Raw genomic sequence first — 25123 nt, 5'->3', positions numbered from 1 at the left:
AGGGAGAGCGTGAGCGAGAGTCGCGACAATGACCCTCCCCCCTCCCGAGTCTCCTCGCCCTCTGCCCTCTCCCACCTGGCCAGGCGGAGGCGTGCTTCTGCTTGGCGGCTGTCGCGGCGACGGCGGCTGCAGCCGCGGCGGCGGCAGCTTCGGTGAGTTGAACCCCTCGCATCGACCTCCAGTTGGGCGGGTACCGCTTGACCTAGCTCAGGCGTACACCAGTCTCGAGGTCTCTAGGCATCGACCTCCAGTTGGGCGGGTACCGCTTGACCTAGCTCAGGCGTACACCAGTCTCGAGGTCTCTAGGGTTGGGGCGGCAGCCGGGGCGGGACTGGCGGCACTGTCGCCCGTGTCTGTTGCGGCGGTGTGGAAGTGCATGCGTGAGACACCGAGGTGCGGCGGGAGAGGGAGTGCGGTGGGCGCGGGAGTGCGGCCGCCTGGATGTCGTACGACGGATCGACGGCCAGGTACACCCGGAAGCAGCCTTGCAGCGCCTCGCACGCGTCGCCAGACCCGGGGTCAAGGAGTAGGACTCGTGGCGCATCCGGCGGTGGCACGGGCGGCGCAGCTGGCACCTCGTCGTCAGCAGTCGACTCCCTGGAGTCTCTCGGAGACTGTGGGAGAGCCGCAGGCGGAGGCGCGGAATAGGAAGATGTGCGGCTGCCAGAGAAGCGGTGGCCTCGAATCCTCGGCTCGGTTGGTCGAAGGAAGGATGCGTCGTTCCGCCGTAGGGAAGATGAGACCGACTCGCTGCCGAGTGCCGTCGCCTCGCCAAAGGAGTGACAGCCAAAAAAGCGCAGCACTCTTGAGCTCCAGGTGTCGGACTCGAGTCGCCAGCCAGCGTCGGCCAGCATGGGGTGAGGCAAGGGCTGGGCGGCGAGCGCGTCGTGAACGTGTCGGCCGGAGAGTACACCGGAGGCCCTCAATCAACACTGCCCGGGCCGTCCTCCGCGCGCAGCTGCGCGGTTTTTCTTTTCCTCGCAAGTAAAAGGATAAATACTTTTACTCGTGTTAGTGCCAGTGCGCGCCAGTCCCGTGCCTAGTGTCGTGCGAGGGAGTTTCGTAAAATTCTTTTACTCGCGATACACATATAATGTATATATGTATATGTGTGGTATGTCCACCCCACCGCGCCGCCGCTCGCGCCGCCTCGCCCCGGCCTCCACCGCCGCCCCCTCGCCAGACACGCCGGCGCCCGCCCGCCTCCTCGACCTCCCCACGGAGCTCCTCGTGTGCGCGCCCTCTCTCATTCACTGCGACCCCGCCGACATCGCTCGCGTTGCGGCCGCCCTCGCTCTTTCACGCCTCGCTTGCGCTGGAGGGCATCCGCTTGTGGGCGCAAGAGCGCGGCTTCGAGCTGCCGGCGCTGCCCGAGGGCGAGAGCTGCGCCGTGCGGTGGCTGTGCTATTCGGCGCTGCTGCGCGAGTCCAACCCGCCGGCGAGGGCGGCGGCAAACAAAAGGCTCAGCGTCTTCATCGTCGGCGAGGGGCGGCTCTCGTCGTGCGGCGATGCGAATTCCAACCCAGGCCTCCTTGGCCATGGTGAGGGCGTGACGCGGCTCAACACGCCGACCCTCCCTTCGATGCTGGAGCTGGGCGAAGCGAGGCGGTCGGCGCAGGCCCCCGCGGGCGGTTGCAGCGAGAGAAGCGATGTAAAAGACACTGTTGAAAGGGTGGGGAGCGGCCTGCCGTCGAGCAGCACGTCGCGCGATCCCGCTGCCGGCGACCCGATCGAGATCTCGTAGTCATGGTACTATTCAGGCGCGCCATCGCGCCCGAGGCGGTCCGCTCTGGCCCTGTAGGCCTTCCCAGACAGCTTGTCGAGGCTGTACAGAGTGCCGAGAGCATGCTCGGCAGGCTCCCGTCGAGCGACGAGCCATGCTGGCTCGTCGCGGGTCGCGAGCTCGAAGACCCGCGCGGAGCGTCGCCGAGCCTGGCGTGCCCGCCCGCTCGCCCGCGGCCGCAGGCAAGGAAGGCGAGCTTCCTGGCGTCTATGCCAAGCGCTCACATGCCAAAAGACACCTCGCAGCGCGCGTGACGTGACCGAAGCGGCACGCCTCGGCGCCGCGAGAGCAGCCGGTCGACGTCGGCACCAAGCGCGGCCGCCGGGCGCCTCCGAACCGACAGGGGCGCCGCGGCAGTAGAGAGCACACCACCCGCCATACCGTTTTTCTGGCGGGCGTCCTCTCTCAAGGAGATGAACTGGGACAAAAAGAAGAAACTCGGCCTGCCTCTTCCGACGGATAATGGACGTTGCTCCTCCTCCTCCTCGTCCACCGCCGCCGTCGCCGTCGTCGCTGCTGCCGCCCTCGCCGCCGCTGCTGCCGTCCTCTCCGCGCGGGCCTTACCCGGTCGCGCACCGCTCCTTCACCTCGCCGCTCTTTGACCGGAGCAACCGCCGCATCGACGTCGCCCAACCCGTCCTTTACAGGCACGCGGTTCTCTCAGCTGTCAGCACGTCGTGCTGTGAGTAGGTCGTCTACCCTGTCCTCCCCGAGGGCTCGACTCGCACCTTCCCGTACATTGCCTACGCGCACGGGTTTGACGACACGGGCTTCCAGTCGTACTGGCGCCTCTTCTCCGACCTCGCCTCGTGGGGCTACGTGGTGGGCGCGCCCCTCGCGTGCCAGTTTGGCTGCGACGACCGCGCGCACTGCAAGACCCTCCCCTTTGACCCGCCCTGCTTTGGCGACTCGTGCCAGCTCTCTCTCTTGTGCGCGCGTGCAGGCTTGCTTCCGTGAGCCTGCTCGGAACCCGCCTGACATAGGTGACTACTACAAGCAGCAGCTTCTCTCGATAGAGTGGTCGATGGGCGGTGCCGCCGCCGCCGCGGGCCTCCCGATCAACGTCAGCGCGGGCGTCGGCGTCGCGGGACACTCGATGGGTGGCCAGGCGACCATCTTTTCTGCGGCGTACAACGGCAGCTCGCACCGGATCCAGGCGGCGGTGAGTTGAGAGCACGCATCAGTCGGGGGCACGCGGAGCACACACTCGGGCGCCGCAGAGCCACGCCGCGGGGCGTAGCACGCGCGCATGGCTCTGCACAGGGCAAGACAGCCGGCGGACTGACTGCTCGAGGACGACTGACACCCGGAGGCGCCGGCTGCAGGCGGCGGCGATGCACCATGCCTACACGCACAGCTACCCTCCGATACCGAGCGTGCCCTTCCTGCTCTTCACCGGGACGCACGATGCGGTGGCGCCGCCGCGCTTCGCGCAGCGCCAGTACGACGCGTCGAGCGCCAACCCGCGCCGTGGCCTCGTCAACAAGGAGAGTGTACTGTGCTTCGCTTGAGCACCCGAGATCACACCCGAGATCACACCTGAGATCACCCGATCACACCCGAGATCACACCCGATCACACCCGATCACACCCGAGGTCACACCCGAGAGAAGCGCAGCCTCCCTGCAGGACGGCGCCGACCACCACGAGCCCTCGATGCACTACAACCCCTTCCTCGCCCTCGCGTCGGCCGCGTGGTTCAAGGTGCGACACGCGCTACTTCTCTCTCTGGGGAGGAGGGGGGGGGGGGGGGGGGCACACGGGACGACACGGTCCGAAACTCTGAACTGGCCGAACGCCGACGTCCGCCCGCCTCGAAGGTGTACCTTGATGGCACGCCCGACGCGCCGCTCGGGCCGACGACGGCGCAGCAGCTCCTCTTTGGGGCGGGCGGGGCCAGCCTCTGCGGCGGCGGCGACGGGCGGATGGCGAAGTGCGTGATGCCGGAGAACGCGACGGCGCGGCGGCGCGAGGCGGGCAGGGCTGGGGGCTGGGGGCGTGTTGGCGGTCTTGAGAGAGCCGGCCGGCCGGGTGGGTTCGCGGACCTCCACAGAAACACATAGGTGACGCCGCTCTCGCCCACGCGCGCGCACTAGGCTACTTGCACTTTACTGTTTACACATAATGTGGGGCTGCCTGTCCCTGCGCGCGCGCTGCCGCGCTGGCCGCTGCGGTGTGCCCGCCCGGGAGCCCGGAAGTGTGCCGCATGCGCGCGTGTGGGTGAGGGTGTGCACCGCGAGATCGCCGCGCGGTGACCCTGTCCGCCTGTCGGGGGTCGCGCCCCCGCGCCCGGCCGTGAGCTTTATTATTTTCTTCTATCCGGCTTTAGTGAGATACTCTAGTTAAAGCCGCGGCCATATTTTGCTATCGTGATGTACATGATCCTTGAAGCTTGATCCTTTTGCGCTGCATGAGGCTTGAGTGCATGTGGCGCAGGGGCATGATCCATGTGCCCGCAAGCACCCCCACCCGCATCGATGGTCCTCCATCGGATGGTGGAGGCTGGAGGTGCCCCGATGCCATGCGTGCGCGAACAAGAGAGTCCTTGTTCGCGCACCAACGACTGCCCCCCCCCCCCCCACCCCCCCCACGCCTCTCCACCTAGCTCTGGAACGCCGCGCGGTCGCCGCCGCGTCCCCCCGAGACGGAGCCGTCCGGATTGGCGACGCTGCTGTTCGAGTTCTGCCCCCCTCCGCCCGAGCCGCCGGCAAAGATGCGCTTGAATCGCTCCTGCGCCCGGGGCGGGGAGCAGAGGTGGCTGTGCAAGCGGCCCGGGCGTGGCTATCTTCCGAGGGAGGGAGGGCGTCGGGGCGGGTTTCGGGGCCGTGGGCAGCGCGCCTGCTTGAGCTCGTGCAGCCGGTTGTTGAGGTACCGCGTCTGCCCGTCGACGTGCTTGTTGCACGTGTGGCACACGACGACCCGCGCAAAGTTGAACGAGCCGCAATCGGAGCACTCCCAGTCGAGCTGGCCGTTGATGGAGCGCGCCTTGTTCGAGTCCACCTCGCTCTCGTGGTGGTCGCGCTCCCTCTCGCGCCGCGCAGGCTTCTTCGCCGAAGCCTTGGACGCCGCCGCGAGCCGCTGCTGCACCATCTCCATCTGCTCGATCGCGCTCACGCCGCCGCCGCCTCCGGCGCCGATGCCGATGCCAACGGCCGCGGCGGGCTCCGCCGGCTTGAGGTGCGTCGAGGCGGGGCCGTCGTCGCGCGCGCGCTTGAGCCCAGCGGACGGCTCCCCGATGCGGCGTGCGGTGAGCCCCGAGGCGTAGTTGTCGCGGTGCAACTTGCTGCGGCTGAGGTGGCGCGCGATGTGCCGCTCCGAGCCAAAGCGGCGTTCGCAGAGCAGGCAGCACCATGCGCCGTCCCGCACCGCGACGAGCGGGCCGCCGCTGAGCGTCGTCTCGAGCGCGCGGACGAGCTCGACGGCGGGCATTTGCCTCTACCGCGCGAACACGGCAGCAACGTTGCTGAGAACAGCTGGGTTCGGGCTCGCTCGACATGGGGTGCCATGCCAGTCGACTGGTGTGTGTCGTCGTGGTTTCGTATTACACGTATCAAGAATATTCACACTCACACGTCACGGGCCAGCTGCACGCGAGAGTTGTTGTTTTGTTGTGTTGTTGTGAGAGAGATTTTTAGCAATACCAAACAACTCTAACACTCACACGTCATTTGGGGCCTGGAGCCCTGTTGTTGCACGCGTCGCCCAGTATCAAAATTGAGGGTTTTTACATGGGTCGGGAGGGCAGCTCACGGCGGTCACGCTGCGCGCACCTTGAGTCGCGAGGCGATGCCCGATGGCGATGCCGCGCGCGACGACTCCTCTCCCAAGTTACCCGACGTCAGCCTTCCGCGATTCGATCCCGCAGCCAAAAGCTGCTCGCTCGAACCGCGGCCGACTCCGCCATCGCGGCCGCAGCTGTTGAGAGCATCTCGCGCGACACGGCGGGCGCCTATTTACTTGTGATTTAGACCTTACTTAGGTGTAATGTGTAACTTATCACAATCACTTGTCGACACGCGATGACGGCCTCGTTGAACAGCCTCTGCAGCACCTCCTGCTCCTGCGAGGTGGGCACCTCTCCCTCCGGCTCGCCCTCGTCCTCCTCCTGCTCCACCTGCTCTTAATCACCTCAGCAGCTCAACAGCCAAATCATTGGGAACTACCCCTAACTTAAGCGATTACGATTGGGGCCGCCCCTCCGCGTCCGCCTGCGTCTCGTCCTCCTCCTCCTCGTCCTGCTCGAGCGACTTGAGCAGCCGCTCGACCAGCTTCGCGTGCGAGCGCGGCAAGCGCGTCTCGCCGCGGTCCTGCAGCCGCTGCTTGAGCACGTCGACGGAGAGGCCCTCGAGGTCCTCCTCCTCCTCCTCGCCATCCTCGTCCGTCGGCGGCACGCCTTGCCACACGATGGGCGGCAGCTCGGCGGGCCGCTCGCGCTTCGGGCGCAGCCGGCTCGGGAGGTGGTGGCCGAGGCGCCGCCGGATGGCTTTGAGCTGCGGCATCGAAGGCGAGCCCATCGGGTCGGGCTTGGCGCGCTGCTTGAGCATGATACGCACCTCTGCCGTGCTCGGGTGCGCGCGCGCCTGTGGAGAGATATAGCATATGCGCTGGGATGTGGGCGCCCACCTATAGACAAGGGCTGGCAAAGAGCTAGGGAAATCTCGGTACCCATGATTATACTGCCTCACGTCTCATGGTCAACAGCTTGCCGGGGCAAGCCGTTTACATGAGAGCGGGGGGTGCCCCGAACGCACCCCTCTTGTTCGGGATCATGACGGGGCCGCCTTTGGGGGCGAACCGGCCCAGCGACGCCGCTTCTCTCCCGAACGTGGGTAAAGGCACAGCCGTGTATGTGTGCATGTGTGCATGTGTGCGTGTGTGCATCTGTGTAATGGGCAGAGCCTGCGGCGTGAGGTTCTTGAACTCCTTGACCAGCTCCTCCATCCAAACGTTCGTCAGGTAGAGGGGCTTGTAGTGGCGGTGGAGCACCGCGCGCAGCTCGTCCAGCGGCGTGCAGCGACGCGAGGCCCGCCGCCTTGACCAGCTTTGCAAACTTTTGCAGCGCCGACGCGTTGACCGTGCCCGGCGCGCGCGCGAGCTGCTCCGGCGTCAGGAACTGGTTGAGCCGCATCGCAAAGTCGATGGAGATCTCCTCGTCCCTATCATTGAAAGTAGCAGCCCAAAAATCGCGGCACCCCACTTCGATTTGGTCGATTTGGCGGCCCCCTCCCGACCGCGCCCGCCCCTGCCTCCCGGGGGCCCGGCCGACCATGCCAGCCGCCGCCCGGCCGGCCGGCGGGCCCAACCCGAAGTGCCCGGCCGCTCGGCGGCGCCGTTCGGCCGACGGGGCCAGCCGTGCGGCGCCCGGTCGCCCGCCACAGCACCGAGCCTGACCGGCCCACGCGCACGGCCTGGCCTCGACCGCCACTCTCTGCGGCGGAATCGGCACCGTCGGCGCCCTCTGGATCCTCCTGGCACTCCTCGGCTTCCTCCCGACGGTCGGCGGCACCAACCCCGTGCGCTTTGAGTCAGATTCGATCCTCGGCATGCGCATTCAGAGCCACTGGTTGCCCACAACTGGACAGTACCTTGCGTGTCAGCGGGACACGTACACGAATGTGACCGGCCGGGATCTGCAGCTCGAGGCGGGACGCACGACTTCCCTCTTCAAAACCATGACCGAGACACTCGACCTCGCCCGTACCAACATCGCGAGCGGCGTCAAGGAGGACGATTTGAAGCCGATCCAAAGACCTGCTAAACGGACCGTAGTCCGACGGACGTCGCCCAGACGTACATGCACGACCCGGCCATGACGAACACGACCGCCCTCACCAAGGGAACGAGCTACCTCAGGAAATATGTCTGAAGGCAACAGAACACTCGGGCCGCTTCGTTCTCAACGACAGCGCTCGCACAAGGCCGTCCTCATGGCGGAGGTGCGATGACGTATTAGACTACATTTGGAAGCAGAAAATGTTGCTGCAGGACAAGACTTCAAAGATCGAGAAGCTGCAGCAACTCCTACACAGTGAAAGGCAACGTATGGAGCTACTGATTGGAGCAGTTTTGGTATGCGTCTTCCTCCTCTCTTTCCTGAAAGCGTTGCGGGATTGGCTTCTGCCGCGGATCCATGGCGAGGTGCAAGGCGTGCCTGTCAGAGCAATCAGAGGGGCCGTTCCCGCAGCACGACTGGTTCGAGAGTTGTTGTCGACGCCGAGACGGTGGACAACTTCACGGCTTGCCTTCTCCGAAGTCTTACGGAGAGAGAGTTGAGAGAGAGATTTTTAGGAGGCCAATGGTCTACAATTCACAACGCTTCCAATATTGTGTACCAGAGAGATAGGTGTGAGAGCTGTGGGAGCGGCCTCTTCAACTGAGCCAGTTGGTTAGAGGCGTGTGTGTGTGTGTGAGTGGTTGCTACTTTCAACGATCGGCGTCGTGTTGCTCCTTGGCGAGCGTGACGCTCTTTGTATAGCCTTAAGGAGGCTCTACGACCGGCGGAGGCGGTGAAGGTGGCGGCGGAGATGGCGGAGGTGGATTGGCGAGGCTGAGGATTGTCGAACAATTCTGGCCGCCTGACAGCGCTCCACGCAGGAGCCTCTCACCCATCTCTTCGAGAGACAGTGTGGTCTGGGTGGCCCACGCGTCTGCGATTTTGACCAAAATCACCCCGTTTTTGCCCACATTTTCGGTCGTCCGTCAAAATATCTGAAGATCTGAATGGGGGATTCTCCCCAAACCTTGCTCAGCTGATCCAGCATGGGTCGTAGGCCAGGCCTGGGCAAAGAAACCAGTACCTCAACCGGCTTCCCTGAGCGTCACAGCTCGGTGATCGCGCCGGCCGGACACCACTGTAACGTCCGTTCCGGGCATTTGAACGCGACCTTCGGGGGCAAAGACATGGGCTCTATGGCTCAGACTGGACTCCTCTTGGTCCCTTCTGATGCCCTAGGCCACACCTGGGCCTTACCCGGGGTCGTAGGGGGCGGGCAGGGTTTGCCCCCCGAAACTGGCATGAAGGACCTTAACATTCACACACACTGGAAAATTTGAGGCAACCCAATGATCACGGCCGACTTAGCCCGCATAAGAGGCTCCCGCCGATCTTAGACCGCGTAAGCACCCCAGCGTGACCGGTCACACTTAGACCTGTTAAGCCTCGAGGCTCAGAACTTAGCCTACTACCCAACCAGTGAAAATGCCAAAAACCCCGGGTAAAACCCAAAAATACCTGGGGGTTTCCGGGTATTTTCGGGTATTACCCGCACTGGACGCTGGAGATCGTCGTGGGTCACTGCCAGGCCTTCCTTTATTGTTGTTCAGCCGGCCTAACGTTAGCTACTGTTGTTGTGGGGAGCCCCACTGTTGTTCTGTTGTTACTGTTAACACTAGCAACACTGTTCAGCTCTTAACGTTTGACAGCTCTAGCTCTCCGTCGTGGGTGCGCTCATCGCACATCGCCTCATCGCACACGTCGGTCTCGACTCTCGTGCGCCAGGGGGTCGTGCGTCTCACTCTCAGAAGTCAGATCGATGACAGAATCGCGGCCTGAGGCTCACAGGACCTCAGCGCCTGTGTGACGCCTCTCACCGCGGTCCCCCTCTCCAGCGCAAGCGTAGTCTAGTATAGTCCGTTCTCGCTACGAGTATCTAGACGATATGCTCGGTATCAGTGCCCCCGACTCTCCGCCAACTCCGGCGACAGCCGCTACGCAACGCAACGTCCCGCCCACCGCAACCGTCCGTCTCCACACACTCGGACTAGCGTCACCCCCCGATCTCGCAGGTGATGGGGCGGCGCAACGCCACCCTCCTTTCCGGCTTGACATTCTCGTGGCCATATACGCAGTGGCGGCAGCCGCTCCCGCAGCAGTAGCCGCGCCGCGAGGAGGCGAGCTGCGTAAAGACAGAGTAGCCTGTCGCCGGGTCCGTGTACTGCAGCTTGCCTGCCCAGTTGAGGGCGGGGATCCGGCAGCGTGTAGTGTATCCGGAGCACCGCGGGAATACCGGGGCTGGTGCAGGAACCTTAAGCTACAGGTACCGGTGTGCAGCAGCTTCGAGTGCCGACTGGAGCGGTGTGCGGATCTGGTGTTTCGCATCTAGACCGCTTGCCCGCGCGCACGGCGCACGCATGCGCCTCCTCGATGTCCGCGATCGCCTTCTGCTCGGCGGCCGCCTCTTCCTCCGGCGAGCCGCCCGCCGCCGCGCTGGCCTCGTCCCGTGGCAAGGAAGAGGAGGGGGGGAGCCACTCGCACGGGAACCGGTGCGGCGCCGCCTCGGGCACGCCGTGGACCGCCGAGAAGAGCCACTCGAGCGCGTCGACCAGCCGAGGGCCCGGCCTGCTCGCAGCCAGAGGGGTGTGGGTGTGGGGGGGGGAGGGAGGCCCCTCGCCCGCCCGCATGGGGCCGGCCGCGCCGGTTGAACATCGCGTCGCCGTCGACAAGCACAACGCGCCCCTCGCGGACCTGGTGAGGTCAGGTAGGTAGGTGAGGTCAGGTCAGCTTCTCGCGGTCCTGCGCCGTGAGACAGCAGAGTCGGGGCGGGAGTACGGTCTCGTGCCGTCGCAGTCAGAGTACATCGCGTGAAGACGAGGGGTACGGGCACACGCCGCTCGACGTGCGTCCTCTCGCGTGCTCGTGCGCATGCACGGCGTCTGCAGTCCGCTTCTAGGCTCGCGGAACCTTCTAGGAACCTTCTAGTCTGCAGTCCGCTTCTAGGCTCGCGGACCTAGAAGGTTCCTAGAAGGTTCCTAGAAGCTTCTAGGCTCGCGGACCTAGAAGGTTCCTAGAAGGTTCCTAGAAGCTTCTAGGCTCGCGGACCTAGAAGGTTCCTAGAAGGTTCCTAGAAGCTTCTAGGCTCGCGGACCTAGAAGGTTCCTAGAAGGTTCCTAGAAGCTTCTAGGCTCGCGGACCGCTCGTAGCGAACGCCACCACTCCGTCCTGGCGAGGGCGGTCGCCTAGAAGGCTCCTGGAAGGCTCCTGGACGGTTCCTTGTCCCCGCCCCCTGGCTGAGGGCGGTCGCCTCTCGGCGGGTCATGTCCAGAGTGAGCCCGCACGGGGCGAGAATGACCAGGTCGGGGTCCGCCTCGACCACCTGTCATCCGCGGGGGGTGTCAACGCACGAGTATTCATCATCCATGGCCGGGGTGCGTCCAGCTCGACCACCTACAGTCACGTCGAGGACGTGTCGCGGGCATGTCCTCCAGACGCAGGCGGCGGAAGCAGAAAGTCCACGTGCGCCCACCGCTGAGGGCGGCACCGGGAACGACTTCCCGCCGCCGCTCTCTCCGCCGGCGTTGAGCGGGTGCTCGCCGCCCGCCCGCTCGATCAGCTGCGGCGTCCAGTGCCCTCCCACGTACAGCGGGTCCGACCACTCGATGAAGGCGACGCGCGGCCTTCTCCTCCCCTCGCCGAGCTGCCGCCGCCGCTGCTCCACCCGCCGGTCGACCGCCGCGATCCGCTCGACCAGCGACGCGTGCGCCGCCCTCGCCTCCTCCGCCATGCCGACCGCCTCTCCGAGCTGCAGTACCTGAGGGGGAAGTGAGAGCAGGCTCCGCAGCAGGGGGAGAGGGAGGGAGGGAGGGAGGGAGGGAGGGAGGGAGGGAGGGAGAGAGAGAGAGAGAGAGAGAGAGAGAGAGAGAGAGAGAGAGAGAGCTGGAGAGAGGGGGAGAGAGAGAGAGAGAGAGAGAGAGAGAGAGAGAGAGAGAGAGAGAGAGAGAGAGAGAGAGAGAGAGAGAGAGAGAGAGAGAGAGAGAGAGAGAGGAACAGGAGAGAGGAGCACACGTTGGCGAGCACGTCGTCCAGGTTGAGCGGGTTGAGCGACACGACTTTCGGCCGCGGCGTCATCTTGGCCGCGAGCCGCTCCACTGTCTGCAGGTCGATGGCGCACACGGAGCAGATGTCTTGCGTCAGGATGACGTCGGGAGACAGCGACTCGATCAGTGGCGCGTCGAGCGTGTAGAGCGACTGGCCCTTACCGATCGAATCTGAGACAACGCGGTCGACCTCTGCGGCCGTGGTGAAGGTGGTCGTCTGGCCCGTGATGACCGGCAGAGACGTGATCTGCGGCGGAAAGTTGTCCTCGTGCGACCGGCCGACGAGCAAGCGCTCGCCGCCGATGAAGCACAGGATCTCGGTGGCCGACGGAAGGACGGAGGCGACGCGCATGCGAGAACTTCAAGCCAGCGGTCACTGCGCCGTCTTGCTTGCCTCGCGATGGTTTCTTTTTTCTGCCGATAAAGCTCATCGCCGGGGGCGAAACTGGGCTCTAGCGGCCGGGGGCGGCCGGGGAGGGCGGGTATAAATAGGGCGACTTCCGACCAAGGCGACCGGTGACTTTTTTGCGAGCTCCCTGCCTGGACGTGTCCGACGCTGTGTCTCGCGCAAGGCACGATGGGCAACGAGGTCTCGAGCAACGCAGCTTCGACGCACACGCACGCCATCGCGACGCGAACAGGCGACGTGCAGGACTGGCACGGCGAGACGCTGCGGAAGGGCGTCCTGAAGGTTCTTGGCGTTGGTGATGTCGTGCGAGTCAACGTCCAGAGCCTCAAGGACGGCAAGGATGTCGATGGCGGCGCGCCGTATTTTGAGATCGTGAAGATCAAGCACGGCACCTTCTGGGGCCGCGCAGAGAATACGTACGGGCCTCTCCACTGGATGCGCTCCCTTGACGAAGGCACCATATTCCCGTTCCGCGCAACCAACATCATCGAGGTGCCCATCACGTGGCAGAGCAAGAAGCAGCAAAAACGGATGGTGCCTTATTGCACAGGTCACGGCCGATGCATCACGGGCATGACCCATGGACGCTGAGCACGACGCCGGCGAAACGACGTAACTGCAGCATCTGAGATATTTCGTTCAGAACGTCCTTGCCCCGAGGCTCACGGCATGCCGCGTCGGGCGGCTGTGAGACGGAGGCCCGCCAAGCGAGTGCGAGCCGCATCCGCGGCCATGTCTCCCGCAGCCGCGAGCGAGCAGCGCAAAGAGGTCGCGCATGCTGGTGTAACGTCTGTCTCAGAAAACTCGGCGTATTTTTCTTTTCTCGCGATGTCAGCCCCCGCCGCCGCCGCTCCCTCGCCAAGCACGCCGCCGGCCCGCCGCCCACCCGCCTGCTCGACCCGGAGCTCCTCGTGCGCGTCGTCTCTCGCTGCGACCCCGCAAACATCGCTCGCGTCGCGGCTCGCTGCTCTTCCACGCCTCGCTGAGCAATAAGGAACATTAACAAGTAACTCCCAGTTTTTCTAGCTCTTAGCATGAGCTGTGCCCTGTGTCCGACCCCTTTTGCGCAGCAACACCTTAAACTTTTAGGCCCTCCAAATTCGGGTCGGAGCGTAGCGGAGTGGGCCCCGAGTTTGAAAAGGGCGACGGACGCTTGCGTCCTAGCCTCCAACAACGCCTCCCCGGCGCAGAGGGGCCCCCGGAGGGATGCTCAACCGCTCCACGCCACGCCGCTTGCGGCGGTCCTATTCCCAGCTTCGCTCAGGGTTACGCGTTATTCTTTTTGAGCTTAGCCTTCTTTGTTATGAAACAACCCGAGTATTCTTTTTTCCAGCTCTCCCGCTCCGCGCGCCTCTCGCGCGGCGCCCGAAAGCATGTCGACGCCCGCTACATCAGCCCACGACGGCCAGTCGGGCACCTTCCCGGACCTGCAGAAGCTGCTCAGCCGGACGGGGCCGATGGCCAACGTCGGAAACTACGGCACGATCTTTGACCCGCCGCTGCCCTTTGAGCCGTCGCCCGAGATCCTCTCGTTCATGCAGCAGCACGCGCGCGTGCTCGTGGTCGGCGCGGGCGGACTGGGCTGCGAGCTCCTCAAGGACCTCGCGCTCTCCGGCTTTGGCAAGATTGACGTCATCGACATGGACACGATCGACGTCTCGAACCTCAACCGGCAGTTCCTCTTCCGCAAGGCCGACGTCGGGCGGCCAAAATCGACCGTCGCCGCGGAGTTCATCATGAAGCGCGTCTCCGGCGTCACCGTGGAGGCGCACTTCTGTCCGATCCAAGACAAGCCCGCCGACTGGTACCGCCAGTTCCAGGTCATCGTGATGGGGCTCGACTCGATCGAGGTGTGCACTCCGCACTCCTCCCTCCCTCCCTCCATCACTCTCTCCCCTCCCGCCGCAAGCAACCCGCCCACCACGGCCCGCCCCCTCGAGGCTCGACGGTGGCTCAATGCGATGGCGTGCTCTCTGGTGACCTTCGAGGTCGACATGGAGACGGGGCAGCGCAAGCCCGACCTCACCTCGGTCATCCCCCTTGTCGACGGCGGCACCGAGGGCTTCTCGGGGCACGCGCTTGCGCATCCCCTCCCCCCCCCCCTGCGACATGTCCACGACGTGTCCGAGACACGTCCCTCAGGCACGTGCGCGTCATGTACCCGTGCGTGTCTGGCTGCTTCGAGTGCACCCTCAACCTCTTCCCGCCGCAGCAAGCCGTGCCGCTCTGCACGATCGCAGAGACGCCTCGCAACGCGGCGCACTGCATCCTGTGCGCGGGCGCCCCTCCCCTCCTCCCCTCCTCCCCTCCTCCCCTCCTCGCCCCTCCCTCTTCTCCTCCGCCGTACAGTGCCCCTCCTCCAGCCTGTCCTCCCACCAGATCGAGCCGCCGTTCACAGCTCTCTCCCTCTCCTTTGAGCGCGCGCTGGCCGCGGCTGCGTGGCAGGTACGCGCACCTGATCGAGGCGCCAAAGCAGTTTGGCGACGAGAAGCAGGACAAGGACGACCCCGCCTACCAGCAGTGGGTCTTCCAGCGCGCCGAGGAGCGAACCACGAGATGCACTCTCCCCCCCTCCCCCTCTCCCTCTCCCTCTCCCTCCCTCCCTCCCTCCCTCCCTCCCTCCCTCCCTCTCCCTCTCCCTGCCTCCCTGCCTCTCCCTCTCCCTGCCTCTCCACCGCCGCACCGCCGCACCCCCCCCCCACACACACACACTTCCCTGAACACGCCCCTTTCCCCCTTGCTGTCAGGAGCGCGCGGCGCAGTTCAACATCCCGGGCGTCACGCTGATGCACACGCAGGGCGTCATCAAGAACATCATCCCCGCGATCGCCTCCACCAACGCCATCGTCGCCGCCGCGTGCGCCAATGAGGTCTTCAAGGCGCGCTCGCCCGAGACAACGCCCCTGAGATGTCCCCCGAGATGTCCCCGAGAGTAGCCGAGAGGAGCCGAGAGGGGCCGAGAGGAGCCGAGAGGAGCCGAGTTGCCGAGAGGAGCCGAGAGGAGCCGAGAGGGGCCGAGAGGAGCCGAGAGTTGCCGAGTTGCCGAGAGGAGCCGAGAGGAGCCGAGAGTTGCCGAGAGGTGCCGAGAGGAGCCGAGAGGTGCCGAGAGGAGCCGAGAGTGCACGCGCAGGTGCTCACCAATTGCGCGGCGTACGTCAACAACAACTTGATGTACATCGGCGGGCAGGGCGTCTACGCGCCAACCTTCCGGTACGAGCGGAGCCCCGAGTGCATCGTCTGCGGCGCGGGCGTGCAGGTCGAGACCTCGGCCAACCTCGGCCACCCTCGGTCAACCTCGGCCGACCTCGGCCGACCTTGCAGCCAGCCTCTTCTCGGCTCATCTCGGCCGATCTCGTATGCGGCGTGGGCATGCAGGTCGAGATCGCAGGCTCGGCTATATCTCGGCTATATCTCGGCTGTATCTCGGCTGTATCTCGGCTAACTCTCGGCTACCTCTCGGCTACCTCTCGGGTATATCTCGGGTATATCTCGGCTGTCTCTCGCAGGTCGAGATCGCGGGCTCGGCGACCCTCACCCAGCTGCTCGAGCAGCTCGCCGCGGACCCTCGCCTCCGCCTCAAGACGCCGTCGCTGCGGTGCGAGGCGGGCGCGCTGCAGGACGACCCGACTCTGTACATGCGCGGCGTGCTCGAGGCGGAGTACCGACCCAACCTCGACAAGCCGCTCTCGCAGCTCTTCGCTGACGGCTCCGTCCTCCTCGTCACCGACCCGAGCGTGCCCTCGCCCTGCATCAAGGTCGCCGTCAAGTTCGCCTCCCTCGCGCTCTCCTGAGGTCCGCCGCCGCGGTTGCGCAGAGGCCGCTCTGGAAGGTGCGATTGCTCAGTTGACCGCTTTGAGGGTCCGCCGCCTTCTCTGGCCACTCCGCTGGCGTGCTCCAGCCTCCGCCACCGGTCGGCTTGCCCCATCCCCCTGCCACAGAGGCGAAACGATGGCAACCACATACACAGCTCTACGTGAAGAGTTCCTACAGCGTTCTGGGCGCGCGGCTCTTTTGCTGGTCTCGCAAATTGTTTCTCTCTTCTCTTCTCACGTGACGGTTGAACTGTGTGTTGCGCGCAGAGAGGTTGCGCGTAACACACACACCGACCCGCGGGCGCGAGCACATGCACAGGGCACGTGATCGGCTGTCACACGCTGAACTTGGCGCCGCGTGTCGGGGCGTGCCGCCCCGCGGCCCCGCCGTTCCGCCGCCGGCGACCACGCGCAGAGTCCAGAGACCCTCAGAGAGAGAGACGAAGAGATCGTCGAGGTGCCGGCCGCCGAGGCAACGCCGAGGTCAGACCGCCGCGCCTCGCAAGCCCCTGTGCGCCACGCCAAGGGACGATGCAATGTGCTTCCGCCCCGCCCCGTCCGAGCGGTTGAACGAGGCGTCGAACGGGCCGTAGTGATTCCAGGCGCGCACGTCCTTCCTATGCTTGACAAAGGCGACAAAACGCTCGTTGATGGTGATGCGCTCGTAGGGCAGGTTCGCCTGGAGTGCGGCACCGCGAAATGAGGGTATCGAGGGCGGGGAACGCGCACTCTCGACGACGCGCGCCTCGATGTACGAGATGGTCGCGGCGACCGACGGCATCAGCGTGTCGTCAATCACGAGGATGCCGCCGGCCGGCATCATCGAGTTGATGAGCGCGAGCTCGACCATGTTGTCGTCAAACTTGTGGCCGTCATCCATGTACCCGAGTTGAACGCACCTGCAAATAGGCCGGGCCCCTCAAGCTGCAGTCGAGGGAAAGTTGGCCCCGGCGAATGGGGCCTCACTCGCCGCCAGCGACCATCCGCGCGAGGCCAATCGAGGCTGGCAGCTCTAAGAGCTCGAAGTTGACCTCATCGGAGGCGCACGTGCCCACGAGGGACTGCAGCCTCTTCTGCCCGACGCCGCGCCACGCCGCGCCCTGGTACGGGTCCATCGCGCTGTGCTTGAGATGGATGCCGGCATTGCACGCCGCGCCCACCACCGCGAGCGCAGAGTAGCCGAGAGCAAACCCAGTCTCCACGGAGCGGATCGGCTGCCCGGGCTGGCGCGCTGCTAGCCAGCGGAGGGAGCGCCGTAAGAACTCCATCGAGTCCCGCGACGAACCGCCGGGGGTGAGGCTGCCGCCCGTCGACCGCGGTGCAAAGGCTGTCGACCGGTTCGGGGCGACGGCGTGCGCACCATCCTCGTCACGAGCGGCGGCCATGGCCTCCTGCACGAGCGGCAAGGCGTCATCGTCCCAGCTTAGATTCCGTGCGAGGCTCTCCGCCAGCTGCGCCACGTCCAGCGAGCCTGGCCTCACCCAATCTGCGCAGTGGCCGTTCCTTCCGAGCCCGCCGCCCATGGCCTTGCCACCATCGCCAGGCTTGCGAAGCGCGTGGGTGCAGGGGGGTAGTGCACCGGCGGGACCAGCCATGGAGCAGCGCGGGAGGCCGATGGTCTCATACTCGAACGATGCGGGCGCGGCTCGGTGGAGCAGGCCCAGCAGAAGCGGGACACGCATTGCGTGTCAGCTGTTGTTTGCGTGTCGCGCGTCCTTTGGTGCGATTTCGGCCGCGATTTTCTTCTTTCTCTCTCGACCAATTTTATTCATTCGGGAAGCCGCGCAGTCTCTTGGGGTATTGCAATACAGACGCCGGGTGGGAGGGGGAAAAAGAAAAGTTACGTATCTCTCGTTCGCTTGCCTTTTTTTTCGAGCCACGAGCGCCGTACCCCCGCCCCCCGGAACAAACTTCCGCCGGTTATAACCGACCAAAGTTGGAGTAACGGCGACCGCGTTCGCTCGCCACAATGCAAGCCGCCCTGTCGAGCAGCCTTGACGGCGCGCATGCGCCGCAGGGCTGCCGCAGGGTGTTGACCGACAGCCGCGCCGCCTCGAGCCTCTCGCTCCACGCGCAGCACGACGCACCCCGCGCGCCAGTCAGCGCAACAGGAGTATTGCGACATGCTGCCCAACACCGAGGACAGCCCTGAGAAGCTGGCGCCAGTCGCCCACCAGCATGCCTCAGCACCGGGCGAGGGAGCATGCTGGCCTGCGCACGCTGATGCAACAGGAGGTCACCACGTACTTCTTTCTTATCTTTCTTCTTTCTCGGAGTCGCTTGGCGGCTCCCGTAGTGTACCTGTGTTAGTGCCAGTGCGCGCCAGTCCCGTACCCAGGGTTCCAACTTTTTGCGGGGTATGGTATGGAGTATGCTCAGTATGGTAGAATCGGCCAACCCAGCTCAAGACCATACCCCCCGCCTGCTGGCAGACCTGCTTGGGGGTATGGTAGGGCTAGTCTTGGGCGGTGTCAGGACCATACCCCCACCCCTTTGGGCCGCCGATCTTACCATACCATACCCCGGAAAAAGTTGGAACCCAGTGTCGTTCGTGCGAGGACCACCGAGGTGGGAGTTGTTGTAGATAAAATTCTTGTCCATGAGCTCACGACACTGACAAACCTCCCTTGGATTCCCTGTTTTCTTTCTTTTGAGTACAGCCACGCCTGCTATTCACAGCACAAGCCCTCGCCGGGGGCTCGAGGAGTGCAGCGAAAAGCAGTGAGGTGTGGTCTGTACTCGCCAGGGTCGAGCGCCTCCTCCAACGCAGGCCCCTAATTTGTTGTCTTCGGTCACCGCCAAGCTTGTGGCGCCATGACCATCCAAAGAGAGCGTGCCGTTCTCGCCCTCCTCCCGTCCCTCTTCGCCTTGCAGCTGCCCAGCAGCGCCCGCTGCCGCCATCCGACGCTTCTCTTTCGGCAGGACGCTTCCCCCGAAGCAGCCTGCTCCGTCGTCCCGACACTTGCATTCCGCAAGGACGACGCTCCCGAGGCGGCGGTGCCAGACGTGGCGCTCACCCGCTCGCGTGACGGCTCGACCGGCACGGCAACCTTCCGGTTTGACAATGCGACTGTCCTCAGCCTCGATGACGTCTGGGACAATGGGCTCCTCACCGGGCTGTGGCTGCGCGACGAGGAGGGCGAGCTGCACACCCGCGACCTGGATGTCGAGTTCGAGCGTGGACGGCCAGCCCGCGTGGTTGCGATCCTCGTGCTCAAGAGCGTGCAGGTGCAGCAGTCACAGGGTGTGTGGGGAGCGAGCCGGCGGCGGCGCGCCTGCGGGCAGCTCTGCCTGCGGCGCGGCGCCACCCGGCTCGCGCCTTGCCCCGACGGCCCTCGCCCCTCGGCGCAGGAGTGGCAGCGTTTCATCCGCTTCATGGAGAGATACGCCGAGGCCAACGACCTGTCGTACGTCGGCGGCGGGAGGAGCGGGAGCAGGGAGCCGGGCGTGGATTGAAAATATACAGGGCCGAGGCCGCGTGAAGGCACATGGGCGCGCGTGTGTATCCAGTCGGCATTTCATCTTGTTTCTCTTCCTCTGAATCCACGAGCTGTCCCTTGGCGCGCCCCGGCCAAAAGTCGACGATCCTCGCTCGCCAATTGAAATTAATATATCCGCTTGTGTGCGGCCGCGCACCAGCGATGCGGCATGGCGTGGCGTTGGTCGTCGGACGTTGTACCGTATGTGAGGACGATCGCAGTGCAGGTGGAGCGGCCCCCGAGAGCAGCAGAGGAGCCACGACAACGCGCCGCCGTCAATGCTACGCCGAGGCGTCTTCCGCATCGCCCTGCGGCTCGCACGGCTCCTCATACAAGCGCTTCGGCCAGCGCCCAAAGTAGTTCTCCTCGTACCAGCGCCGCATCAACGCGGGCGAGCCCGCGCTGACGGAGGAGACCTCGTCCCAGCGCTGCAGTGCGGGCCGCGGCGTGTGGATCCAGCAGCGGTGCCGCTCCTCCTGCAGCTGCATCAGGTACGCCTCCGTCGACGAGCCAGGACGCTCCGCGTACCTGCGAGATCACCAGAGGTCACACGAGATCACCCGAGATCACCCGAGATCACCCGAGGTCACCCGAGATCACCCGAGATCAGAGCCCGGACGCTCCGCGCACCGCTGCAGCAGCCACCTCGCCGCCGCGGCTGACAGCGCGTACGCCGACGACATCGCGACGCCGACGGCGCGGTGCGGCCCCTCCACCGCCGGTCCGAGCCTGCGGTGTGAGTAACCAAGATGCGTGAGTACACCGAAGCCAGGATGCGACTGCGGTCTCGTGCGGTGTGTTCAGAGCGCCGCGTGCATACACGGGATGCGAATACAATCGATGCGGCGGGATGCGGCGGGGTACAGTGCCCGCTCGAGGGGGGGGGGGGGGGAGGGGTAGCTCGTCGGAACCCGGGTCGTGGGTCCGGGTCGGGGCCCCTCATCTAGGAGCTCCGCGCCAGCCCAACTCCGCGCTCGCCTCGCCGAAGATGAAAAGCCCGTCGAGCAAGGCGACGTCGACCTCTCCGTCGGCCTCCTACGTGTCACCAACTCATTCATGATATCGTGGGAAAACTAAGCACAACAGGCCACCCCCGCCGCCGGCCACCTCGGCTGCGGCGATCGTGCGCCGCAGCATCGCTTGCCAATCACGGTGCAGCAGCACGTCGTCCTCAAACACGAGCGAGAGGGGTGCAGACGGCGGCCGAGCGGCGACGCGCCTCCAGGAAGGTGCATGGAAGGTGGATGGAAGGTTCCGAGAATGCTCGTGGCGGGCTGAGCAGCGGCGTCGCACCTCCAGACGGACTCGTGCGACGCCGCGTTTGCGAGGAAGCCGAGGCCGCTGCCCGGACTGCGCCGCGACACAGACCGCACCTGAGAAAGGGAGAGCCCCGAGACGGCGTTCGGGACAGCTCGTGGACGAAGCTCCGCCGCGAGACAAGCCGCGCACCGCCTCGTCGGCCGGCGTCAGCGCAGACACTCGCGTCGCTGCGAGCCCGCCTCGCCGCAGCGTCGCCTCGACCTGCTCGCGGCGGTCGGTGCGCGCCTAGAAGGCCCAGAGAAGGTTCCGAGAAGGTTCGCCTCGCCGTAGAAGGCCGTACCTCGGCTACATCTCGGCTATCTCGCGCGTCGAGGTTGACGTAAAAGGCTTCCCAAGGCGCGGCGCCGCCGCCGCTCTCTGCCGCGCTCTCTGCCGCGCTCGCCGCCGCGCTCGCCGCCGCGCTCTCCGCCGCCCTCAGTGCCGCGCCGCCCGCAGCCCTCGCCGCGCGCTCGCGCCGGTTGTGCGAGCGCAGCAGTCCGATCGCGTCCGAAAAGGAGGAGCCGTGCGAGCCTGGACAGCTCCGGGAAGGGTCACGGAAAGGGGGGGGGGTCCGAGAAGCGGACGAGAGGCGTGCGAGCCCAGGAAGTGCTCCGCCGCCGCACAAGTGAAGAGGTCGCACACCGCGTCGGAGAGCGCCGTCTGCCGCAGCGAGCCAGCCGCAAACTGGGGCGGCCGCAGGCCGCTCACCCGCCGGCTGAAGACGGAGCTGAAGCGGCGGTGCGTCGCACCGCAGCAAGTTGCGACGTGGACGTTGTGCGCCGCGTGCCGCCCGAGAAAGGCGTCGAAGGCGGCGTCGCTCGTTTGGCCGCGGGCGGCGAACGCGGCGCCCATGTACCTGCGATCAGACATCAACCACTCAAAATGAGTCATTAATCGTGAATCGTCAGGCGGCGCCCATGATACCCCGGCAGGTCCGTCCGCCGCACGTGCACCGCCACAAAGGGCGACAGCCGCCCCACGCGCGCGGACACGGCCGCGGCGATGGCGGCGGTGGGCGCTAGGCACTCGTACGCCTGAATCTCGTCTGCGATGCCAACCTCGGGGTGCGCGTTGTTGACCAGGTCCGGCGTCGGCGCCCAGGACGGCGCCTCGCGCACGAACCGCACGCCCGGCAGCGGCTGGAAGCAGTCGAGAAAGTGGCCGTTGCACTCTGCGTCGGCCTTCCACACGACGACCAGCTCGCGGCCGTCGTTCTGCGCCATCAGCCGGTACGTCAGCACAGCCCGAAGGCGGTTGCACAGGCCGTGGTCCACGCAGATCACCACCGGGCGACGGGACGACTCCTGCGCGGCGAGGCCCTCCACGGCGGCCGCCTGTGCCGCTGCGAGCTGGTCGCTCACGCTGACCAGGTCGGCGCGCAGCGCGGCGATTTCAGCCTGGAGCGCCTGAACAGAGGGAAGGGCGGCCGCAGCAGCCATGCGGCGCCGAGAACCCCCAAAACTCGCGAGACCTCGATACTAACAAAGACTACGATACTGGGGGTACCGCTTCACACCCGCGGGTCCCCTACCGCTCCCGCTTACCCCGCCCCCGGGGCCGAGTCCGTGCCTTGCGGCCGGCGAGATTGCTTCCTAGAGGCGGAGCAGTCTGCTCTAGCCTCACACGTCGCGTGCCCTGTCGCCTGTTTGTGTGTTCCTGCTGGTGTGTTGTTGTTTGTGGACTTGTGCCCTTGGCACCGTGGGTGCTGGGGGGGGGCGACAGGGGGGGACGTGGCCCTGAGTAGCGTAGTGCCGTACGCTCACACGTGCTTACTCGGGATGTGTGGCAGCCGCCCCAGCTGGCTGAGTGTCTTGTGAGCTTGTGTGTGTCTGTGTGTCGCTCGCGCGTGCCGTCCTCTTCAGTCTTCTGTCCCGCATCCACCCATACAGCGTTGGTGTGCAGTCCGAGCCAGACTGTTCTTCACCTGATCATGCAAAATGCGCTAGTCCAGAAGACCCGCTGCAAGATCCCGACTCGCCGTTGCCAAGCGCCCGGCCTGAGAATGTGCCGCGTCGATCAAGCCCCAAATCTGCCAGTCGGCGTGGTGCCGCGACACCTCGACCGCTATGCTGGTGCAGTTTATCCGAGTGAGGTCGGGCGCGCGCTCTCTGCGTCGCAGCTCGGCAAAGCAGCCCGTTTGCTCGACCAGGCACTGAGCCTCCTCGGGAACGCCCAACTGTGAGCTCGCGATGCGTGCCAGAGACATCGGGTCGAAGAAATTGCCGGCCTGGCAAAGATTCGGAGGGCAGACCTGCACCATGACTTCACAGATGGCCATGATGTGCGTCGCCAAAAGGTGAAAGGACAGAGTGCTGAGTGTGAGCTCAGCCTGCAGAGATATGGGCTCGTTATTCATCAGCTCTTCCACCGTCTGGGACGAGCGGCCTCGGATGGTTTCGTTGCCGATGTCCTGAAAGATGTCGCCCGTCGTGACTTCGACCGGCACGCACGCCTGCCCCAGCGGCATCACGAGCTTCGCGCCCTCCAGTTTGGTTGACGCGTCAATGTTGTTTATGCTGAGTGTGCCCACTAGCTTGGAGACTTGGACTGGCACCACGCTCGGGTTGTGCACGTGCACGCAGGCCCGGCCCGTCAACGTGAAGGCCCCGAAAACGTGGTGCCAGCTTGCTGGGGTCGACGAGATTTCGGTTACACCGGCGATATTGAGCGGGCCCAGGCTCGCAGCAACAACCTCCATCCCTGTGAGCGTTACCCACGGTGCCCGCCACGAGACAACAGCCACCAGCAGGTAGCCAGCAGGTAGCCCGAACAGGCACAGGCATGGCCAACGAAAAAGGCGGCAGCGGAAAGGCTGTCCAGCGGGGACAGGTTTAGCAGAGCTGGCCTCCGGAGCGGCGCCAGGGGCAGCGCTGGAGGAAGCTGCCGCTGCAGGCGAGGCGTCTGGCCCTCCGGACCTCCTCCTCTCGGCGCTCGCTGAAGAGTCGGACACTTCGATCATTACATGTACGCGGCTGGCGCATTGGTAGGGCGTAGAGCTGAGGACGGCCGACGCTGCTGGAGATTGTTTCATGGCTCTTACGGAAAATACCCGAGGGTGGACTGCTGACAGGGTTTTTCAGTGTACCGCCGAAGCGCAAGCACTTGGAGCAAGGGAACTGCCACGTTTCAACCTATCCGGTTCTGTTCTACTCCTCTCTCTCTCCTAATCGGCTGGTGCCACAATCGTCAGTCAGCGCCGCCGCCTAGATGAGCTGGAAAAGAAGTAGAAGAAAAGAAAAACGCCGCGCGCTAAGACACGATGGCCTCCCACCGCATCGGCGCCCTCTCGGGCCTCTCGCCAGCGCAGCTGTGCGCCATCATCGAGGCGTAGGCGGGCGCGAGCGACGCCGCGCTGCGCGTGGCGGAGGAGCACGCCGCACGGCTTGTGGAGCAGCCCGAGTGGGTGCTCTCCGAGGTCCTCCTCTCGCCGGACCTCGCCCCGCACATACTCGCCCAGCTGCCGACCACGGAGCACGCCGTCCAAGGGGACGTGCCGCGCATGGCGCCGCGGCTGGAAGGAGACGCTGAAGAAGCGCAAGCGGCCGCGCCTGATCGTGATCGGCGGTTCAGACAACGCTGGACGCGTCATCAGCTCGCTGGAGCGGTACGACCCGTCAACGAACGAGTGGGAGGAGGAGGCTGTGGCGCCGATGCCGACGGCACGAAGGTATGTCGGCACGGCGGTGCTCGATGGCAAGCTCTACGCGGCGGGCGGCCAAGAGAATGAGGCCGACGGCGCAACTTCCAACCTGGTGGAGCGGTACGACCTGGCTACGAAAGCGTGGGAGGCGGTGGCGCCGATGGCGACGGCGCGGGTTGCTCAGGCCGTGGCGATGCTCGACGGCAAGTTGTATGCCGTGGGCGGGTACGACAACGGCCCCCTCAGCTCGCTGGAGCGGTACGACCCGGCGACGAACGCGTGGGAGGCGGTGGCGCCGATGGCGGCGGCTCGAAGTCGCCTCTCTGTGGCGATGCTGGACGGCAAGCTGTACGCTGCGGGCGGGGAGAACGATGAGGAGGAGGACGTGGACGGCGGGCACAACGATGAGGACGAGGAGGCCGGAGAACTCGGCAGCCTCGTCGAGCGGTACGACCCGGCGTTGGAGGTATGGGAGGCGGTGGCGCCGATGGCGACGGCACGGCTCTCTCCGGGCGTGCAGGGCGTCGCCTTGCTGTAGCCGAGCATGGAGTGCAAGGTCAGTGCAAAGCGAGAGCTAGAAAGAAAGAAAAACAACATCCGAATCGCTCTCGATCGCGCCCCCGGGCCGAGTACCTGGTACTGAGGCGGCCGATGCTCTCCGCAGCCTGCGTGCTGATGATCGCCACCACCTCGGCCCTGCAGCACCACCAAGCCGTGGTGCGTGCGCCGCTGTTGCGACCGGCGGCTGCGGCGAGGCATGCGGCGCCAGAGGCACTACTGCCCAAGGCGCTCGCGGCGGTTTTCTTGATCCCGTGGGGCGTTCAGCTGAGCTACGCGGCCGAGGTGTCGCTTGGCATCGAGAACGGTCCCTTCTCGCGCTTCGTCAAG

General features: G+C 65.5%; 10 protein-coding genes across 10 annotated transcripts; 4 read left to right on the top strand and 6 right to left on the bottom strand.

Annotated features, from left to right (window-relative positions):
* Positions 1-202: 202 nt before the first annotated feature.
* On the bottom strand, positions 203-854 carry EMIHUDRAFT_216338 (hypothetical protein; the record flags this gene model as incomplete). The annotated part of the gene is made up of 3 exons (XM_005762143.1): positions 203-271; positions 390-575; positions 744-854. The coding sequence occupies 3 exons, from the start codon at positions 852-854 to the stop codon at positions 203-205; spliced, it is 366 nt and encodes a 121-aa protein (XP_005762200.1).
* A 1381-nt stretch (positions 855-2235) lies between these two features.
* On the top strand, positions 2236-4114 carry EMIHUDRAFT_438018 (hypothetical protein). Its single transcript, XM_005762142.1, has 6 exons — positions 2236-2407; positions 2474-2687; positions 2767-2945; positions 3115-3270; positions 3413-3487; positions 3604-4114. The coding sequence occupies exons 1-6, from the start codon at positions 2246-2248 to the stop codon at positions 3844-3846; spliced, it is 1029 nt and encodes a 342-aa protein (XP_005762199.1). The 5' UTR covers positions 2236-2245; the 3' UTR covers positions 3847-4114.
* Positions 4115-4564: 450 nt separating this feature from the next.
* Positions 4565-5212, bottom strand: EMIHUDRAFT_105503 (hypothetical protein; the record flags this gene model as incomplete). The annotated part of the gene is made up of 1 exon (XM_005762141.1): positions 4565-5212. One exon carries the CDS (start codon positions 5210-5212, stop codon positions 4565-4567), a length of 648 nt encoding a protein of 215 aa, XP_005762198.1.
* A 5591-nt stretch (positions 5213-10803) lies between these two features.
* EMIHUDRAFT_54479 (hypothetical protein) lies at positions 10804-11948 on the bottom strand (the record flags this gene model as incomplete). The annotated part of the gene is made up of 3 exons (XM_005762140.1): positions 10804-10875; positions 11041-11310; positions 11565-11948. Coding segments are annotated over 3 exons (726 nt in total), but the record flags the coding sequence as incomplete, so codon positions are not given.
* Positions 11949-12160: 212 nt separating this feature from the next.
* On the top strand, positions 12161-12845 carry EMIHUDRAFT_438016 (hypothetical protein). Its single transcript, XM_005762139.1, has one exon. The coding sequence runs from the start codon at positions 12174-12176 to the stop codon at positions 12594-12596; it is 423 nt and encodes a 140-aa protein (XP_005762196.1). The 5' UTR covers positions 12161-12173; the 3' UTR covers positions 12597-12845.
* Positions 12846-13378: 533 nt separating this feature from the next.
* EMIHUDRAFT_428127 (hypothetical protein) lies at positions 13379-16051 on the top strand (the record flags this gene model as incomplete). The annotated part of the gene is made up of 7 exons (XM_005762138.1): positions 13379-13855; positions 13946-14127; positions 14148-14276; positions 14424-14529; positions 14753-14875; positions 15136-15261; positions 15512-16051. The coding sequence occupies 7 exons, from the start codon at positions 13379-13381 to the stop codon at positions 15794-15796; spliced, it is 1428 nt and encodes a 475-aa protein (XP_005762195.1). The 3' UTR covers positions 15797-16051.
* Positions 16052-16301: 250 nt separating this feature from the next.
* Positions 16302-16697, bottom strand: EMIHUDRAFT_216331 (hypothetical protein; the record flags this gene model as incomplete). The annotated part of the gene is made up of 1 exon (XM_005762137.1): positions 16302-16697. One exon carries the CDS (start codon positions 16695-16697, stop codon positions 16302-16304), a length of 396 nt encoding a protein of 131 aa, XP_005762194.1.
* Positions 16698-16779: 82 nt separating this feature from the next.
* Positions 16780-17499, bottom strand: EMIHUDRAFT_216330 (hypothetical protein; the record flags this gene model as incomplete). The annotated part of the gene is made up of 1 exon (XM_005762136.1): positions 16780-17499. The coding sequence occupies one exon, from the start codon at positions 17497-17499 to the stop codon at positions 16780-16782; it is 720 nt and encodes a 239-aa protein (XP_005762193.1).
* Positions 17500-18805: 1306 nt separating this feature from the next.
* On the top strand, positions 18806-19228 carry EMIHUDRAFT_59601 (hypothetical protein; the record flags this gene model as incomplete). The annotated part of the gene is made up of 2 exons (XM_005762135.1): positions 18806-19045; positions 19169-19228. Coding segments are annotated over 2 exons (300 nt in total), but the record flags the coding sequence as incomplete, so codon positions are not given.
* Positions 19229-19352: 124 nt separating this feature from the next.
* Positions 19353-22034, bottom strand: EMIHUDRAFT_438013 (glycosyltransferase, family 25; the record flags this gene model as incomplete). Its single annotated transcript, XM_005762134.1, has 9 exons — positions 19353-19824; positions 19927-20025; positions 20255-20328; positions 20401-20515; positions 20590-20669; positions 20746-20841; positions 20924-21126; positions 21195-21451; positions 21520-22034. The coding sequence occupies 9 exons, from the start codon at positions 22032-22034 to the stop codon at positions 19578-19580; spliced, it is 1686 nt and encodes a 561-aa protein (XP_005762191.1). The 3' UTR covers positions 19353-19577.
* Positions 22035-25123: the final 3089 nt, after the last annotated feature.

The sequence above is a fragment of the Emiliania huxleyi genome (genome assembly GCF_000372725.1).
Source record: "Emiliania huxleyi CCMP1516 unplaced genomic scaffold EMIHUscaffold_69, whole genome shotgun sequence".
Classification (NCBI taxonomy): domain Eukaryota; phylum Haptophyta; order Isochrysidales; family Noelaerhabdaceae; genus Emiliania; species Emiliania huxleyi.
This window is presented reverse-complemented; position numbering and strand designations above follow the sequence as displayed.

Coding starts and splice junctions, on each gene's coding strand:
- EMIHUDRAFT_438016 (XM_005762139.1), top strand. CDS start 12,174: ATGGGCAACGAGGTCTCGAGCAACGCAGCTTCGACGCACACGCACGCC.
- EMIHUDRAFT_438018 (XM_005762142.1), top strand. CDS start 2,246: ATGGACGTTGCTCCTCCTCCTCCTCGTCCACCGCCGCCGTCGCCGTCG. Junction 2,688..2,766: donor CTTTGACCCGCCCTGCTTTG/GCGACTCGTGCC, acceptor CGCCTGACATAG/GTGACTACTACAAGCAGCAG. Junction 3,271..3,412: donor GCCGTGGCCTCGTCAACAAG/GAGAGTGTACTG, acceptor GCCTCCCTGCAG/GACGGCGCCGACCACCACGA.